This window comes from Dipodomys ordii, unplaced genomic scaffold (genome assembly GCF_000151885.1).
Source record: "Dipodomys ordii isolate 6190 unplaced genomic scaffold, Dord_2.0 Scaffold44, whole genome shotgun sequence".
NCBI lineage: Eukaryota > Metazoa > Chordata > Mammalia > Rodentia > Heteromyidae > Dipodomys > Dipodomys ordii.
Genome location: NW_012267260.1, coordinates 8104885 through 8123436, shown reverse-complemented (window position 1 = coordinate 8123436; position 18552 = coordinate 8104885). Strand labels below are relative to the sequence as shown.

At 53.6% G+C, this 18552-nt stretch overlaps 2 protein-coding genes across 2 annotated transcripts; one reads left to right on the top strand and one right to left on the bottom strand.

The window, feature by feature from the left end:
* The first annotated feature begins 992 nt into the window (after positions 1–992).
* Gnmt (glycine N-methyltransferase) lies at positions 993–3177 on the top strand. The gene is made up of 5 exons (XM_013019097.1): positions 993–1128; positions 2177–2293; positions 2513–2655; positions 2742–2863; positions 2951–3177. The coding sequence occupies exons 1-5, from the start codon at positions 993–995 to the stop codon at positions 3120–3122; spliced, it is 690 nt and encodes a 229-aa protein (XP_012874551.1). The 3' UTR covers positions 3123–3177.
* Positions 3178–3555: 378 nt separating this feature from the next.
* On the bottom strand, positions 3556–14198 carry Pex6 (peroxisomal biogenesis factor 6). Its single transcript, XM_013019243.1, has 17 exons — positions 13308–14198; positions 11736–11899; positions 10350–10433; positions 8499–8601; positions 8269–8399; positions 7626–7737; positions 7117–7325; positions 6715–6910; positions 6496–6572; positions 6232–6364; positions 5949–6154; positions 5794–5855; positions 5217–5325; positions 4843–4959; positions 4650–4727; positions 4381–4520; positions 3556–3950 (listed from the first exon to the last, which is right to left on the bottom strand). Exons 1-17 carry the CDS (start codon positions 14178–14180, stop codon positions 3814–3816), a joined length of 2931 nt encoding a protein of 976 aa, XP_012874697.1. The 5' UTR covers positions 14181–14198; the 3' UTR covers positions 3556–3813.
* Positions 14199–18552: the final 4354 nt, after the last annotated feature.

Here is an 18552-nt window from a genome sequence, read left to right as displayed (position 1 = left end):
GCATGCAAGGCAAGCGCTCTACCACTGAGCCACCTTCCCAGCCCCTGTTTTGTTTTTTAATGTTCATTCGTTTGTTTGCTTCTTCTTGTTCTTTTATTTTTGTCGGTCGTGGGACTTGAACTCTGGGCCTGGGCGCTGTCCCTGCGCTCTTCAGCTCAAGGCTGGCGCTCTACCACTTGAGCCACAGCACCACTTCCGGTGGTTCGTTGGAGAGAAGAGTCTCACGGACTTTCCTGCCTAGGCTGGCTTTGAACCGTGATCCTCATATCTCAGCCTCCTGAGTAGTTGGGATGACAGATGTGAGCCACCAAGCCCAGCTTTATTATTATTATTATTTTTAATGTTCCAACTCTCACAAAACACAATGAGGGAATGGCATTCTGCATTTTCAGGGTGGTGGGGGAATTTGGCCCCAGAAAAATCAAAGCCCTCCATCTAGTGGAGAGGGAATACAGACTCGGGTTGGTTAGGGTCTGGCATCTACTGCAAACCCACAATGCCGGATAGACCGTGGCTCGGGAGCCGCAGCTTGCACACTTCTCAAATGGGGATGGATAGCCTCCACCTCCCAGGATTGCTTGGAGGATTAAGGCCTGTCCGTACACTGCTTGAAAAGCAACAGCAGAAGGCTGGGAAGGTGGCTTAGTGGTAGAGTGCTTGCCTCGCACACATGAGGCCCTGGGTTCAATTCCTCAGCACTATATAAGTAGAAAAAGCCAAAAGTGGCACTGTGGCTCAAGTGGTAGAGCGCTAACCTTGAGCTGAAGAGCTGAGGGACAGCCTCCAGGCCCAGAGTTCATGACCCATGACCAAAACAACAGCAGGAAAGTTGTTACCCCGTGATAAGAACAGATCGGTACCGTCATTTGAGGTCTGTGGAGAGGGCAGGGAACAGGCAGAGGGAAGGCTCTGAACAGCTGGACGGAAGTGGCACACACGGGGCCTCCTCCTGGGCTTCCGTCTCCTGACCTGCCCTCTCCACCTCCCCTGCCATGCCCAGGGTGGACTCCATCATGCTGGTGGAGGAGGGCTTCAGTGTGACCAGCGTGGACGCCAGTGACAAGATGCTGAAGTACGCCCTTAAAGAGCGCTGGAACCGGCGGCAGGAGCCAGCCTTCGACAAGTGGGGTGCGTAGGTCCAGCGCGTCTGGCCAGACAATTGCAGTTGCACCACCAGGGTGACCTCCCTGTGCCCTGGGCTCCTGTGTGTGGGCGTCGTGCTGTGTCCTCAGAGTAAAGCGGAATTAATGTCATGCCCTTGAAAAGGGAGGGAAGGCCTCCAAACAAGGTACCCGGTGCTAAGATTAAAGATCTCTTTTTTTCTTCTTTTTCTCTGCCGCAGTCATGGGGCTTGAACACTGGGTCTGGGCACTGTCCCTGAGCTTCTTTTGCTCAAGGCTGGTGCTCTACCACTTGAGCCACTTCCAGCTTTTTCTATGTATGTGGTGCTGAGGAATTCAACTCAGGGCTTCATGAATGCTAAGCAAGCACTCTACCACGGAGCCACATTCCCAGCCCTGAAAATCTTCTTTTGGTTCTATCATTTGAATGCATGTGTGTAGCACACTAGAGATGGAAGCCAGGCCCTTGGGTTCTACTAGGTTACACTTTAAACCTTTTTATTTTTTCTCAGACGTGGGGCTTGAACTCTGGGCCTGGGCGCCATCCCTGAGCTCTTCAGCTCAAGGCTAGTGCTCTACCGCTTGAGTCACAGTACCCACTTCCAGCTTTTTCTGTTTATGTGGTGCTGAGAAATCAAACTCAGGGCCTCAGGTATGTGAGGCAATCTATCACTGAGCCACCTTCCCAGCTCTTGCCCGCCCCCCTTTTTTTGGAGGGGAATCCTGCTGCCCAGGCTAGCCTGAAGCTTTCCTTTAAGTAATCTTCCTGCCTCTGCTTCTTGACTTGGTGGGGCTGGAGAGGCACACCATTGCACCCAGCTCTGAAGAGCTGGCTGGAACTGTTTACAGCATCCTGTCCCTCCCCAAACCCTATGCGTGGACAGAGCCCTGTTTCCCAACCTAGGCTCTTCCCTCCATTCTCTCCAGTTCCTAATGATTCCCTTCCTGTAGCAGGACGGGGAGGCCCTGGGTATCTTGAGGACTGAGTCAGGACGTGGAGGAAGTAGCAGCTACTGGTATGATGGACTGATTCCTCTTTTCCTTCCGCCCTCCAGTCATTGAAGAAGCCAACTGGATGACGCTAGACAAAGATGTGCCGCAGCCAGCCGGAGGGGGCTTTGACGCAGTGATCTGTCTTGGGAACAGTTTCGCTCACTTGCCCGACCTCAAAGGTGGGAGCAGTGGCCTGAGTTGGGTCTGGGGTCTGGGTTCTGGGTTCTGCCTTGAGCTCTGCCCCTGTCCAGAGACTCCTGGCTGCCTACTCTTCTGACCAGGCAAATGCCTGCATTTTGCCTCTGGGCACTGGCACTTGGGGAGGGGAGAAGGGGGAGAGAAAGGGGTGCTGCAGACTCCTGGCCAATGGGGCCTCTTCACCCCTGCCTGGGTTCCAGGTGACCAGAGCGAGCACCGGCTGGCGCTGAAGAACATCGCAAGCATGGTGCGGCCCGGGGGCCTGCTGGTCATCGACCACCGTAACTACGACCACATCCTCAGCACCGGCAGTGCGCCCCCGGGGAAGAACATTTACTATAAGGTGTGGTGGAGCACGGAGGACAGCATCGGGCGGGAGGTGAGAAGCTGGGGTTCTGGGGGCTCATGCCGCCTGCTCGCTGCCCGCAGAGCGACCTGACCAAGGACATCACGACCTCGGTGCTGACCGTGAACAACAAGCCCCACATGGTGACGCTGGACTACACGGTGCAGGTGCCTGCCGCCCACCCAGATGGCTCTCCTGGCTTCAGGTAGCACTTGTCTGGGCAGGGGTGAGGAAGGGGTGGGGAGAGCCGGGGCCCCGCAGGCCTCATGGCAGCTCTGGGGCTCTGTTGCAGTAAGTTCCGCCTCTCTTACTACCCACACTGTCTGGAGTCCTTCACGGAGTTGCTGCGGGCAGCCTTTGGGGACAAGTGCCAGCACAGCGTCCTGGGTGACTTCAAGCCTTACAAGCCGGGCCAAGCTTACGTCCCCTGTTATTTCATCCACGTGCTCAAGAGGACAGCCTGAGCTCCGCAGACGCCTGCAGGGGCTGCGAGGCTCTGGGAGGTGTGTGTGGGGGAGGGGGGCTAGTGCCGCTGGGGTGCAGGGCTTGGCTCCTGGGAAAGGAAGTGTCAACAATATAATCTGCCTTTTTCGGTCCCCTGCGCCTTGTGATTGGATGTCCGATGGAACAGGGGTGCCACAGCCCCTGCTCCTCCCACACCCCAGCTCTACAACCCCCGCCTCCACAACACCAGCACGGGGCAGTTGATACTTTATTTTTTTTTTAATTTTAAAAATGTTTTATTTATTTTTGTCCATCGTGGGGCTTGAACTCTGGGCTTGGGCACTGTCCCTGAGCCCTTCAGCACAAGACCAGTGCTCTACCACGGGTGGTTTATTTCTGGTGTTTTATTGGAGATAAGAGTCTCACGGACTTTCCTGCCCGGGCTGGCTTTGAACTGTGATTCTCAGATCTCAGCCTCCTGAGTAGCTAGGACTACAGGCCTGAGCCACCAGTGCCTGGCTGTACTTTAGTTTTTGTCACTGAACTAGCCACTGCTCCCCAGTGGGTACGAGCCTGACCTCTCTGGTGCAGACAAGCCTGTCCTGGAGGGAGGGGTGGGCTTCAGCTGGGTCGGCAGCAGTCTGAGGCAGAGCTCTGTCCTCTCAGGTCTGGACGGGGCCCTCGCAGCCAGTCCCAGATAGCAGGCGGCTCCTAGCAGGCGGCCAGCTTGCGCTGGGTGCGCGTGTACCGCAGCAGCTCTTGCTCGCTCACTGAGGGCTGCAGGCGGGCAGCGGCCTGCACCAGGTCCTCCATGGTGAGCAGCAGTGCTGAGCCCCTAGTCTCCAGCCCTGAGGAAGGACAGGGGGAGTAAGGCGGGGGCTCCATCCCAGCAGGGGAACAGAGGCAGGGGAGAGTCCGGGCGAGGCACCTCCTCCTCAGAGCCCGGATGTGTCTGCTCTGGAAGGCGGGACAAGGCTTATCTCCCATTGGCTTTTTTTGTTTTTTTTTGGTTGGTCGTGGGGCCTGAACTCTGGGCCTGGGTGCTGTCCCTGGGCTCTTCAGCTCAAGGTGAGCACTCTACCACTTGAGCCACAGCTCCACTTCCGGTTTTCTAGTGGGTAATTGGAGATCAGAGTCACTGACTTTCCAGCCTGGACTGGCTTTGAACCACAATCCTCAGATCTCAGCTTCCTGAGGAGCTAGGATTATAGGTGTGGGACACTGGTGTCCGGCCCAGTTTGCTTTTTGGCTGACCTCTGGGGCGGGGGAGTAGCCCACCTTCCTCCAGGTCACGGACCCTGCGCTTAAGGGCGGCTGTCATGGCATCCGAGCAGAGAGAGTAGAGGTCCGCACCGGTCATCTGGGGAGGGCAGCAATCCAGCACGCTCTCCAGGCTCACCGAGGGCTCCAGCTTGAATCTGTTGGGCCGAACCAGAACCATCCCAGCTGGCCGCAGTCCATCACTGGGCAGCTCACCCTGAGGGCTGCATCCCTTCCCCACCACTGCAAGGCCCCAGCCCTCGCAGAGTGTCCTCCAGCAGGCGTACTTGCGTGTGATGGTGCTTAAAACACGCAGCTGGGAGGCGCGGTCCTCATTCACCCCCACGAACACCAGCTTGTCAAACCTTTGGAGAGATCAGTGGGCAAAGTCAAGCTGCGCAGCCGAGAGGGGTGAAGGAGGCACAGGACGGGGTGGAAAGCTGAGGCCAAGCGGGCCTGGTGGAAGATCAGAGGGCCTACCTGCCAGGCCGCAGAAGGGCAGGGTCCAGGAGGTCCGGTCTGTTGGTGGCTCCGATCACAAACACGTCCTGAGCGCTGTGAAGCCCATCCAGCTCAGCCAGGAGTTGAGATACCACCCTGCAGGGGAAGAAGCCAGGGTGTTCTTGGCCCACCCCAACTGCCAGAGCCTCTCCTTACAAGACCCTCTGCCCAGCTCCACCCTTGTACCCCACCACCACACCCATCCCCTTGGTACTGCACCCAACTCCCTTTAGCTTCCCGGATTCCATCCCAGAACCAAAAGAGCAGGGATTTGTATCTCGGAGCCCTGATCTGAAGCATGCTGTGAGCGGTCCCTCCAATCCTGGAGACCCCATTCCCATTCCCACCCTCACCTATCCATCACCCCTCCAGAGTCTCCACTTCGCCCCCGGCTTGGGGCCAAAGAGTCCAGTTCATCAAAGAAGATGATGCAGGGAGCAGCAGCCCTGGCCCTGGCAAATACTGAAGACAGACATGCTCAGAGGCGGAGGGATCTCAGGAGGGCTGGAGTCAGAAGAGGGGTGGGGCCGAGTGCTGGTGGCTCACGCCTGTAATCCTAGCTACTCAGGAGGCTGAGATCTGAGGATCCCAGTTCAAATCCAGCCCAGGCAGGAAAGTCTGTGAGACACTTATCTCCAATAAACCACCAGAAAACCGGAAGCGGTGCTGTGGCTCAAGTGGTAGAAGGCTCCCCTTGAGTTGAAGAGCTGAGGGACAGCACCCAGTCCCAGAGTTCAAGCCCCACAACCGACAAAAAAAAAAAAACAAAAAGAGGAGTGGGAAGAGGGTGGGCTGTGTCAGCACTGGACTCCAGGGCTGGGCCAGCTGGGAAGGAGGCCAGCATGTGGGAAGGAGGCGCCTGGCGGGGGGCAGGGGGTAGCCATCAGCGATGGGGGAGTCCACAAGGCCTGCCTCTCCCTGCTCACTCACCTTCTCGCACATTCTCCTCGCTCTGGCCCACGTACATGTTGATGAGCTCTGGTCCCTTCACACTGAGCAAGATGAGGGGAGAGTGAGGCCCACCCCAAGACCTCTCCACAGCCCTGCCTGCCCCAGCCCTCCACCTTCCTTCCATGCCCACCCACCTAAGGAAGGTGAGGCTGCACTCGGTGGCCACCGCCTTGGCCAGGAGCGTCTTGCCCGTGCCTGGGGGCCCGTGGAGCAGAAGGCCCGAGCGCCTCAGGCCCAGGCTCAGCAGCTCGGGGTGCTCCAGAGGGAGCTGGATGGTCTCCAGAATCTCCTTCTTCACCTCCTGCAGCCCGCCCACATCATGCCAGGACACGGCGGGGATCTAGGAGCAGACGGTGGGCAGGTGGGAGACGCAGGTGGAGGAGCTCCTGCCCCACCTCCGGGGACCAGAAGCCCCACCTTGGGCGCGCCCACAGCCTGGGAGTGAGCTGCCTGCAGTCGCTCCAGCGCCTGCCCGAAGTCCTCAGCCAGGAGGGGAAAGCCGGCAAGACACAAATCCTGCTCATCTTCCTCACTCAGGTCGCCCGCCGAACTCCAAAGGGAAACCAAGGGAGGGCCTGTCACCAGGTCTCCCCTCCTTTCCTCTCCCTTTCCTTTCCCTCTTCCTCATTAACGCCCCATGTCCCCTGGCCGCCACTCCCCTTCTGTGCTCAACTTCCATACCCTGAGTTCTTGATCCGGGTGCAGGCTGCCCGGCTGCTGTGGGTCACAAGGGCACAGAGGTCCCCCACCACAAAGCCCTAGAGCATCACAGGAAAGGCCACCTCAGCAGACACACGGGGCAGGAACCTGGGGGGGAGGTGTCCTCCCCTTTGGGTTCCCCACCCTTGTTGGCACACAGCACAGCAGAGCCAGGGCACGGTGCCCTGTGCTGGTACTCACTGCACAGCGGCGTGCCAGCTGCGCCAGGTTCACCTCCTGGCCCAGGGGGAGGCGGGCCGTGAGGGCTTGCAGGACGCTGAGCCGCTGCCCCTCCGACAGCACCGGCACCTCCAGCTCGTGAGGAAACGCCGTCTGCACGTCTGCGGGCAGGTTCTGCGCCCAGCTCGTGGTGGCCACGACCATCAGGGGAGGGCAGCTGCGGACAGGGAAGTGCGTACGGAGGGCAGGAGTGCCGCCATGTTCAGGAGGGGTGGGTGCAGGGCTGGAGTAGGGAGACGCGCACCCCAGTGTTCCTGGGCTCACGGGAATGCTATGGGGGGAGACCTTAGCCCTGGGCTGGCAAAGGCAGGCAGATGGGCCACTGGGGTGGGGGTAGGGGAAAGGGCCTGCTTCTAGAAATACCTGCTGAGCGGGTCCTCATCAAGGAGGAGGTGGCATAGCGTGGCCACCACGCGGGCATCCTCACCCAGCCCATCACGGTCCCGGCCCAGCAGGTCCACAGCTGTCAGCAAGAGGACCGCAGGCCTGCAGCGGCGGGCCCGGGAGAAGGCCGCCTGCAGCTTTGTCTCCGTGGCCCCACTGCTATCGGCACAGAGGCTGGAGCAGGGCACCTGGAAGGAAGCCGGGTGTCTGCAAGCAGGGGGGCCGGGGTGGGGGGCTGTGAGCAGGGTAGGTACAACTGAGCAGAGGGTTGGAGGAAGACACAGGCCAGCCTCACCTTTTGCTCACACTACCCACCACCATGTCAAGCCCCCCTTCTCCCCAGTAGCTGAGCATGTGGGCTACGCTGGGCCTCTGGGCTCTGGGCTGGGGTGATAGGTTGGGCAGGGGAGGAAGGGGAGGGGAGAGGGTGAAAGGCAGACTCTCGGCCTGGAGGAGCGATGGCTGCGGTTCTGTCCAGAGCTGCTCACCTTGAGTAAGTGGAGCCCAAGGCGACTGCAGGCAGCAGCCACTGCTGTGGCCTTCCCACTGCCTGGGGATCCCCGCAGAAGGACACGGCCAGTTCCCGTCAGCAAGGCCCCCCTGTAGTCAGAGAACAGATGGTCCCTTCCATTCTGCCCCCATGTTAAGAGTCCCCAGGAAACTTGATCATGGAAGCAGATGCCCTGTTTCTCTCCCCTTGGGCCTGGGGGCCTAGCCGGGTCTGTTCCGCAGTGAGGCCCCACCTCCCACACCATCTCTGCTGTCCTGGCAGAGCCCCAGGGCATATTCAACAGCCACAGTCGGATTGTCTTTACTAGCTGTAGCTTCAGTAAAGCTTGGCTTGTTAGGGCTGAACTGTACCAAGAGGAACTAGGGGCTCGTGGGCCACTGGAATAAGGAGCTTTGCTCTTTAGGGCCAGGGGTAGTAAAGGCCAGGATGCCTGTGGGGCTTGCTGAGGAGAAGGGCAGGCTCAGAGGTAGCTGTCCCTGGTGCAGATTCTTCCACCTTAGAGGATATCCTAGGAAAGGTGCCCAGGAATCTGCTAACAGAGAGAAGCAGGCCGGCAGCCTGGACTCCCAACTCCGACCCGAGCCTTGGGAAGGCTGCCCCCTAGAGGCAGCCTCACTCACCCAGGCTGGAGGCGAGGCTTCAGGATGGTGCAGAGCTCAGTCACCAAGGCCTCCAGGCCTGGAGGAGACAAGCTGCACCAGACAGATCTTTCTAAAGACAGCGCTGGAACAGCGCTCAAGGTAGAACCCACCTATGAGAGGTTGGAGGAAGCTTGTAGCTCTAAAGGTTGTTTCTGGCCCCTTTGCCACCCTTCCCCGCCCCCCCCCCCCCACACACACCAAGGCCTCACCATGTATAAGGAGGTATGGGTGGTGTCGGCCAAGTACGCACTGGTTTGCCCACCTGAGGCTTCCCCAACTGTCTTCTTCACTTTAAAAAACATCTCACGCCACCTGTGGGGAAAAGGTGCAATAAACCAAAGATCCACAAGACACATACCCTCTTCCCCAAGGACAGGTGGTAATCCCAGTCAGAGAAGACAAACTTGAGAGCAGCACAAATTGAGTGCCCTGAGACATAGCAAGGGGTGTGAAGATAAACCAACAGGAAAGCAGACAGTCTTCATTCATTAGTGTGTGTGTGTGTGTGTGTGTGTATACACGCATGCGCGCACCCACACACCTACACACTGGTCCTGGGACTTGAACTCAGGGCCTGTGTGTTCTCCTTAAGTTTTTATGATGAAGGCTAGTGCTCTAACACTTGAGTCACAGATTTTCCTGCCTGGGCTGGCTTCAAATGAAGATCCTCAGATAGCAGCCTCCTGAGTAGCTAGGATAACTGGCATGCACCATCAGTGCCTGGCTCTTTCTTTTTTGTTGGTCATGGAGCTTGAACTCTAGGCCTGGGCACTGTCCCTCAGCTCTTCAGCTCAAGGCTAGTGCTCTACTACTTGAGCCACAGCGCCACTTCCACTGGTTTATTGGAGAGAAGAGTCTCACAGACTTTCCTGTCTGGGCTGGCTTTGAACCATGATCCTCAGATCTCAGCCTCCTTAGTAGCTAGGATTACAGGTGTGAGCCACCAGTGCCTGGCTCTTTTCATTTCTTTACTGCCAGTCCTGGGGCTTGAACTCAGGGCCTGGGTGCTGTCCCTAAGCTTTCTTGCTCAAGGCTAATGTTCTACCTACCACTGGAGCCACAGCCCTACTTCAGGATTTTTGGTGGTTAAGTGGAGGTAAGTCTCATGGACTTTCTTTCCAGGCTGGCTTTGAACTGTGATGTTCAGATCTTGGTCTCTTGGTCCCAAGATTTTCCCTTAAGGATGACATTCTACCGCTTGAGCTATAACTCTACTTCTTGCTTTTTGGTGGCTATTTTAGAGACATAGACTTTCCTGCCTCGGCTGGACTTACATTTCAGCCTCCTGAGTAGTTAAGATTACCAGCAATCAACTGAGTTCTTTGTTTTTGTGCTAAGGATGAAACCCAGGGCCTCTAGGCACTGACCTACATCCCCCTTCCCTCCCCCAGACAGTGATTTTTAACCTTCTTCATAACTGGGAACTTGAAGAGGGATTATTTCTTATCTTCAGAAAAATATATACAGCAATAACAAAATATTCTCAATTTTTTTTGTTGTTGTTGGTTGTGGGGCTTGAACTCTGGGCTTGGGCACTGTCCCTGCGCTCTTCAGCTCAAGGCAAGTGCTCTACCGCTTGAGCCAGAGCACTTCCGGTTTTCTAGTGGTTTATTGGAAATAAGAGTTTCATGGACTTTCCTGCCCGGGCTGGCTTTGATCCACGATCCTCAGATCTCAGCCTCCTGAGTAGCTAGGATTACAGGCGTGGGCCACCGGCGTCCAGCTTACAATATTTTTTTTATTTTGTCAGTCATGAAGTTTAACTCAGGACCTGCCTGGGCACTGTCTCTGAGCTCTTTTGCTTAAGGTTACTGCTCTACCACTTTGAGCCATAGCATCATTTCTGGTTTTTGAGTGGCTAATTGGAGATAAGGGTCTCATGGGGACTTTTCTGCCGGGGCTGGATTCGAACCACAATCCTCAGATCTCAGCCTCCTGAGTAGCCAGGATTACAGGCATGAGCCACCAGTGCTCAGCTTGATTAGTTTTTTGGGGGGAGATTAAAGAACTGAACCCAGGTTTTCTGAATCCAAGCTGTAGGAGCCAAGGCAACCACATACCTGGGCAGTTTCTCCAGACTTCCTTCCAGGATCTCTACTTGCCCAACTGCTGGCACACATAGAACATCCCCTTCCTGGACCACCCTGCAACACAGCAGAGGCCTTGGTCAACTCACAACAGGACCCTGGGCATGTGCCTGATAAACTCCCCTTTGCCCACCCCACAACATGTAGACACTGCTTAGGGACCTACTGTATATGTAGAGATTTGCAAGCAATTTTCCAAGGAACCAGTGAGTCTTAAACTGAGCTGTGGAAACAGGAAGGACTAGAAAAGGATACTGGTTCTTTTTTTTTTTTTTTTTGCCAGTCCTGGGGCTTGAACTCAGGGCCTGAGCACTGTCTCTGAGCTGCTTTTGGTCAAGGTTAGCACTCTTACCACTTGAGCCACAGCGCCACTTCTGGCTTTTTCTGTTTATGTGGTACTGAGGAATTGAACCCAGGGCTTCATGTATGCCAGGCAAGTATTCTACCACTAAGCCACATTCCCAGCCCCCGGGGGATACTGGTTCTAAAGTCTTTTTTTGTTTGTTTGTTTTTCTTTGGTCGATTGTAGGTCTTGAACTCTGGGCCTGGGTGCTGTCCCTGAGCTCTTCAGCTCAAGGAGAGCCCTCTACCACTTAAGCCACAGTGCCACTTCTGGTTTTCTGGTGGTTAACTAGAGATAAGAAGCTGCCTGGGCTGGCTTTGAACTGAGATCTTCAGATCTCAGCCTCCTTAGTAGTTAGGATTACAGGTGTGAGCCAGAGGGTGAGCCAGGATGCCTGTTTGTTTTTTAGTAAGGTCCTATGGCTTGCATTCAGGGCCTGAGTGCTATCCCTTAGCTTTTTAACTCAAGGCTAGTGCTCTACCACTTGAGCCACAGCTCCATTTCTGGCTTTTTTGGTAGTCTATTGGAGGCGTGAGTCTCATGGACTTTCCTGCCTAGGCTGGCTTCAAACTGCAATCCTCAGATCTGTCTCCTGAGTAGCTGGGTTTACAGCGAGCCACTGGCATCCCTAAAGTCCTTTTTGGTTGTTCTAATCCTCCTCCTTCTTCCTCTTCTTCTTTGATTTTTTGAGACGGGAGCTTATTATATAGCTCAGGTTTGACTTGAATTCTCAATCTTCTTGACAGGAAGATTGAGAGTGCTGGAATTATAGTTGTAAACCACAATGTCCAACCTCAAGTAAGTGTCTTTTCTCAGCTTGGAACTTCCAAATTCATCTCATGGTTCAGCTTTCCCTTCTGTTGTCTATGTGATACACCAAGAAGTTCTTTGCCACAATATTGCCTAAAATGTGGCCTTTTAAAACAAAGGCCCTGGATACCTGGTTGTAAGGCATGGGGGCAGAAGAAGGTAACAAGGGTGAGATGCTCACTTCCTTAAAGGGGTAGGCAGCTAACCTGGGTGTCTGAAAGTGCTGGTAAAGAACACAGTCATAGTTCCCATTAACGCTGTAGTGGGGAGAGGACACGATTTCGATGTGTAACTCTCTGGCAAACGGAGGCCCAGGCAACAGTGAGCAGCTTCCTTTGTCCCCTGGGGCGATGGAGCCTTCCAAGTACCTCTATGAGAGAAACAATTACCACCTTACAGCTTTCGCCCAGAGTGAGGCGCTGTCTCTTACCAGCAGGATGGGCTTTCATAATCACAAGGCTTGCAGGAGATGGGGCTCAGGTAGTAGAGCTGAGTAATTGTACCTTCCCCTTCCCAAGAAAACCAAAATCTCTCTCTCTCTCTAAAGGAACCAGGAGGCAGTGGCACTTCTCTTGACTCTGGCTTCGAAAAGCTCCCGCATAAAAACGATACCTTTAACTTGGTCTAGAGCCAGTGAAATGGCAAAGACATTTATCCCCAGAAGTCCTGTCAGTGACACTAGGCAGCCACTGTGACTGATATTAAGTGGACATTACTTCAGCTGGGTGAGCTCCATTCCAAGTATGTCAAATTTTTCTCCATTCAGAATGAAACCCACATCTACTTCTGTGCATGATTATCTCATTCATCTTTCTGACTTCTCAGTTTTTGTTTCATGGTGTTAGAGATTGAACCCAGGCCTCTTGCTTGCTGGGCAAGTGTCCTATCACTGAGTCAAACCCTCAGGCCCATTTCATGGTGTTAACTGGCCACTCTCACTGCCCAGCAGAACTTTCTACAGTGAAGAAGTGTGGTATAGCTACATGTGGCTATTGGGCACTTGGCATGTGGTTAAAGCAACTGAAGAACTGAAGTTTTTGCTTTAGTGTCAACTGAAGAGCCACAAAGTGGCTTCCATATTGGACAACACCAGCCTAAATCATACATCCAGATGCTTAATTACACATTACCGCACAGTTTTTCTCTCAAAAAAATTAAAAAACTTATATTGGATGTATTTAATAAATTGTTAAAAGTAAACACCAGATACCTAAGATAACAGACTTCCTTTAAGGAATTAACAATATATAATTGAAAGTTAGGTAGATAATGTAATTAAAACAATGCCCTAAAGGGAGATACAAAATATTGGAGGAAGAGTGTTCAATTTGTGACATTGAGATTTAGAGGGTGTCATAAAGAGAGTGTTGTTCTTAGTGAGGTCTTGAAGGAAAGGATGGTAAGATGTGAAGAGACAAAGCAGTAGTATAGGAAAAAAATGTGGAATCAAGGATAAGCATGAGCAAAAACACCAAGACACCATCCTCTATATCCCCTCCCCCCCCAGCACTGAATACATTGTAGCAATCCAACAACTGATTAAAGTAATTTAATAATACATGGTGATTTCACTGTGAACCTCACCTTTCACCTGAATAGAAGGCTTTCTTCCCACGTAGGACCACACTATAGAGGCTTATTTTGGTGATAGAAAGTGAGTAAATAAGGATAAGTGAAAAAGTCCAAGATGGCAAGGTGCAGGGGGACCTAGTTGACACACCTCTAGTCTGCCAGTTACGACAGAGAAGAGGGCGTAAGGAAAAGGAAGCATTTCTGACCTGAATTCTGAGCTCTCCCACTTCCAAGGGGTCACAGCCGAGATTAAAAGCCAGAGTGGCAGGCACGTGTACCAGTCCGTCAGCGATCGGCTCTGCCAGCTGCCCAGAGCCAGGTCCCAGTCTCTCACAGAGGTCCCAGCGAGGCTCTAGGACCTGCACCTTGGCCAGGTGCGGTTGGGAAGCGTTCGATGCTGACTCTCCGGCCCGGGCCACCCACACCCATTCACCCTGGAAGAGGCCGAGACTACGGAGACAACTCCGGCTCACCCCTAGGGAATCTCCAGTCCCTCCTAGAACTCCCCGGAGTTGCCGGACTGTGTCGGAAACTGCAAAGGAGGACGCTATAGGCGGGGGTGGGGGCCGGCTGCCGTCTCCGCTCTCCAGCCCCAATCTGGCTTTTCCGCGGAGCTCGGTGACGGCCAGTCGCGTCCCGGGGCCCAGCAGCCCTTGCAGCGCCGGCCGCGTTTCCAACACGCGCGGCCCGGGCACCGGCAGGGTCTCCCCACGCCTCACCAGCAGCGGTCCGAGCCCGGGCCCCGGGCAGGCGTCAAGCAGCGCCCAGCCGAGCGCCGGGGGTCGCCGCACGGGCCGCGCTCGCACCCGCGCGCCGGAGCCCAGAGCCAGAAGCCGCAGCAGCGCGCGGCTCACCAGCAGCTGCGGGGGCCCAGGACCCTGCTCCCCGGCTCCCGCGCCCGGGCCCTCCAAGGCCGCCACCAGCAGCGCCGGGCCTGCCGGACTCTCGTCTGCAGGCCGCAGGGCCAGCACCAAACCCAGCCCCGCCGCAGGCCACGGGCCCCCAGGAGGCAGCAGCACTGACAACGGCGGTGTCTCGGCCGGGAAGGGATCCAGGACCCGCAGGACGGCCAGCGCCATGATGACAGGAGACCAACCCCGAACTCACCCCGCCCCTTCCGCCGCCAGGGGCGGAGCGCGGCTTCCGGAACCGGCGACCGGAAGGCGAGGCGGCGCGAGCGCCGTTTCCGCTTCCGTCAAGGCGGTGGGCGGGGCGCCGGTGCCCGCGCGGGGCTGCGGGAGTGCGTCGCGCCCCGGCTGGTCAGTACCGAACCGCGAAAGCTGAGCCTTGTTCGCTGCGGTTGTCGAGTCTGCATGCGTGCGCCCTTGGCGCCGGTGTCCACGAGGATGTGCCTTTGCCTTCTAGAGGAAGTAACGTCCACTCACCTGTCCCCTGGCAGCACTGGACCCTGTTGACCGGTGCCCCGGCCGTCAGTGCGCAGGGCTGGCTGGGCACTGTGGCTAGGGTTTGGGAAGAAGTCCACTCCTCCGTGGAGATCTGTGCCCAGCGCACCTATGGGCCCTGAGGTGTGAGGGTCTCGGGGGACGTTGCAGGAGGGAGTGGTGGGATTATAAAACGGTCCTAGGAGCCGGGCGCCCGTGGCTCACGGCTGTCATCCTCGCTACTCAGAAGGCTGAGATCTGAGGATCGCGGTTCAACGCCAGCCCAAGCCCAGGGCAGGAGAGTCCCCGTGAGACTCTTTATCTCCAATGAACCACAAGAAAACCGGAAGTGGTGCTGTGGCTCAAAGTGAGCTCGGAGACAACGCTCAGGCTTTGAGTTCAAGCCCCACAACCGAAAAGAAAACCCCACAAAACCAAATGCGGTCTCAGACATGCTTCTGGGTGCGTGGTGGCTGCCGGTTGAATTACTCCGTGTGATTCATGTAGCCTTGAGGGCTTGGTACTGCCGTGTCGGTTCCAACAGGTCCTACACATGTTCCAGCGCTTCCTGTCCTGTTCATTGTCCCATCCTGCTCCCTTCAGACTTGAAGACCAAGCACCTCTCTTTCCAAAAATCTACTTGCCCTCCCTCAACCCATAAGGACCCACTAACGGTCAACATCCTACAAAAATCTGGCCGAACAGATGTGGAAAAGGTTTCTGTCTAAGCCTGCTTCTTACCAGTGCTGTTACTTTTTAGATTCCATCTTTTTTTTCCACCCCTGATAACTGGGACTTGAACTCAGGGCCTAAGGGTTAGCACTTTAGCTCAAGACTAGCCCTTTTCCACTTGAGCCACAGCTCTGTTTCCAGCTTTTTGGTGGCTAATTAGAGATAAGAGTTTCTTGAAGTTATCTTCCCAAGCTGACTGAGCCTTGATCTTCAGATCTCAGCCTTCTGAGTAGCTAGGATTACACGTGTGTCACTGGTGTCTGGCTTTAGATTCCAACCTTATCTTCCCACCACTGCTCCACTACACTCAGGGATAGGCCATATTTCTAATTCTTTTTTTTTTTTTTTGTGGGTCTGGTCGTGGGGCCTGAACTCTGGGCCTGGGTGCTGTCCCTCAGCCCTTCAGCTCAAGGCTCTACCACTTGAGCCACAGCCCCACTTCCAGCTTTTTTTTTTTTTTTTTTGCTTATGTGGTGCTGAGGAATCGAACCCAGGGCCTCATGCATGCAAGGCAAGCGCTCTACCACTGAGCCCAATATTTCCCAGCCCAATATTTCTAATTCTTAACAATTATTGTTTTTAATTTGTAATTAGAGGACTGTATTGTATTAATTTCCTTTTTCGGGACTTCCAGCTACTACTCAGCTTTTTCTTCTTTATCTTTTGTTTTTTCACAATGTCTTCTATTTTCTTTTCTTTTTTTTTTTTTGTTGCTCATGGGGTTTGAACTCAGGGCCCGGGCACTGTCCCTGAGCTCTTTTGCTCAAGGTTAGTGTGCTACCACTTTGAGCTACAGCACTACTTCTGGTTTTTTGATAGTTAATTGGAAATAAGACTCTCTTGAACTTTGCTGCCCCAGCTGGCTTCAAACCAAGATTCTGAGATCTCAGCCTCCTTAGGAGTACGGGTGTGAGTCACCAGCTTTCCAGTTTTCTATTTTTTTAGACAGTACATCCCTAAGAATCTGAAAGCCCTCCCCCCCTAAAAGTTAAATATTAGATTTACATGTTAGAAGTTATTTCTATTCCCAGAGAGAAAAAAAAAATAGTTTTTTTTTTCCTTTTTGTCACTCCTGGGGCTTGAATTCAGGGCCTGGGCATTGTTCTGAGCTTTTGCTCAAGGATACCACTCCTATCATTTGCCACAGTGCCACCTCTGGCCTTTTCTGTTTATGTGGTAGAAAGGAATTGAACCCAGGGCTTCATGCATGCTAGGCAAGCACTCTACCACTAAACCACATTCCCAATCCAAGTTTTGCGTTTCTGATTACAGGTTCTGGAAGTACCTCAAGTTATATATCAGAAATTGTCCATTCTCACAGCTTCCTTCCTTCCTTCCTTTTTTTCTTTTTCTTTTTTTTTTTTTTGTGCCAGTCCTGGGGCTTGATCTCAGGGCCTGGGTACTGTCCCTGAGCTTTTGTGCTCAAAGCTGGCTCTCTACCACTTGAGCCACAACTCCACTTCTGGCTCTTTGGTGTTAATAAAGAGTCTCATGGACTTTCCTGCTCGGCTGGCTTCAAATGTTGATCCTCAGCTCTCAGCCTCCCGAGTACAGATGCAAGCCACTGACACACAGCCCATTTTAAAAACAGAATGCAAGCAGGTCTTAAGGGGCCTGGATTCATTTAGACAAAAGTCTCCATCTGTTAGTCCTACTTTTTGTAGCCCTGTCCCCTGCTTCCTACAGGAGCCAAGGCCTGGGTGGTTGGGAGTAAAGCCTAAGGAAGATACAATGGCAACAATCTCCAAGCCTCTGGACCAAGGATGGATAAACATATCCCATACCCAAATACCCATTTATAAATAACCTTTTTTTTTTTTTTTTAGGGGAAGTAGTGTTATTTGAACTCAGGGTTTCATGCTTGCTAAGAGGCACTCCACGACTGAACTACTCCATCAGACCTATAGCATTTATTTTCCAAATAGGGTCTCACTGTTTATGCCTGGGCTGTTTCTTTTTGTCACTGCATGATGGCTTGTGAGCTACTGTACCATTGTGTTTCCCTTGCATTTTAGGATGACAGATGTGTCAACTATGCCTAGGCATTGACTGGATTGCAGTTGTGAACTTTTATGCCCAGGTTGGCCTGGAACTGTGATTTTCCCCGATCTTTGCTTCCCTAGTAGCTAGGCCTACAACTTGAGCCACCATACCCAGCTCACAAATATTTTCTGCTATCAAATAATGGTTGGTGAGCAGACCACTTTGGTTAAATTTTTCATTTGTCATGAAAGCCAAATACTTTTTTTGTAAGACAGCCAGGATCCTATATTTTCTGTCTTCTTTTTCCTTACCTCTTGCTTAGTCTTCAACCGACTATAACCTTCTACTCTGAACTTCCCTGGTAAAGATTATCACTAAATTGCAGAATCACGGTGCTGCTGTTCAGTCTTTATCTTAATCTTCCTCTGGGCAAACCTCTTTTTTTTTTTAGGTCCGGTCATGGGGTCTGAACTCTGGGCCTGGGCGCTGTCCCTCAGCTCTTCAGCTCAGGGCTAGTGCTCTACCGCTTGAACCACTTCTGGCTTTTTTTTTTCTGCTTATGTGGTGCTGAGGAATCGAACCCAGGGCCTCATGCATGCAAGGCACGCACTCTACCACTGAGCCACCTTTCCAGCCCACACCTACACTTTAATTACTTGTAGAAGTCATCCTCCTCCTTTTCCATCTCCCCACAATCCAATGAATCACCAAACTTCTCAATTGATCCTACAAACTTCTCAATTCTCTATCTTTCCCATCCCCATAGCAACTATCTTTAAACAGTGCTCTCCTTGGGCAAGGATACAGGAATATTTATTTTGTGGTGCTGGGGCTAGGGGAATCCAGTTTCCTCTGTGCGGGACAAGTAACTATCACTGAACTATAAGCCTCCATGAGTTGTTTTGTTTTGTTTTTGGTTGGTTGTGGGCCTTGGACTCTGGGCCTGGGCACTGTCTCTGAGCTCTTCAGCTCAAAGCCTTGAGCTACTACTTGAGCCACAGTGCCCTTCTAGTTTTCTGGTGGTTAATTGGAGATTAGTGTCTCTTGGACTTTCCTGCCTAGGCTGGCTTTGAACTGCGATCCTCAGATCTCAGCCTCCTGAGTAGCTAGGATTACAGGTGTGAGCCACCGGCACCTGGCTTTTTCTTTTTCTTTTATCTTTGCAATAGTGGGGGTGGGGGGGTGAAGGTTGAACTCAGGGCTTTGTGATTGCTAGCAAGCACTCCACTGCTTGAGTTATGCCCCCAACCTTTAGCTTGGTTTCAGATAGGGATCAGTGACCTGAATCTTCTATCTCTGCATCACTAACACCAAGGATTATGGGCATGTACGGCTACACTCAGCCCTCCATAGG

What these genes read in the sequence shown, in the direction of transcription:
- Gnmt (XM_013019097.1), top strand. Translation starts at nt 993, where the DNA reads ATGCCCAGGGTGGACTCCATCATGCTGGTGGAGGAGGGCTTCAGTGTG. An exon ending in TCACTTGCCCGACCTCAAAG is followed by an intron (nt 2,294 to 2,512) that starts GTGGGAGCAGTG and finishes CCTGGGTTCCAG; the next exon opens with GTGACCAGAGCGAGCACCGG. An exon ending in GATGGCTCTCCTGGCTTCAG is followed by an intron (nt 2,864 to 2,950) that starts GTAGCACTTGTC and finishes GCTCTGTTGCAG; the next exon opens with TAAGTTCCGCCTCTCTTACT.
- Pex6 (XM_013019243.1), bottom strand. Translation starts at nt 14,180, where the DNA reads ATGGCGCTGGCCGTCCTGCGGGTCCTGGATCCCTTCCCGGCCGAGACA. An exon ending in AAGCCTCGCCTCCAGCCTGG is followed by an intron (nt 7,738 to 8,268) that starts GTGAGTGAGGCT and finishes CTCTGACTACAG; the next exon opens with GGGGGCCTTGCTGACGGGAA. An exon ending in GCCCTTCTGCGGCCTGGCAG is followed by an intron (nt 4,728 to 4,842) that starts GTAGGCCCTCTG and finishes ATCTCTCCAAAG; the next exon opens with GTTTGACAAGCTGGTGTTCG.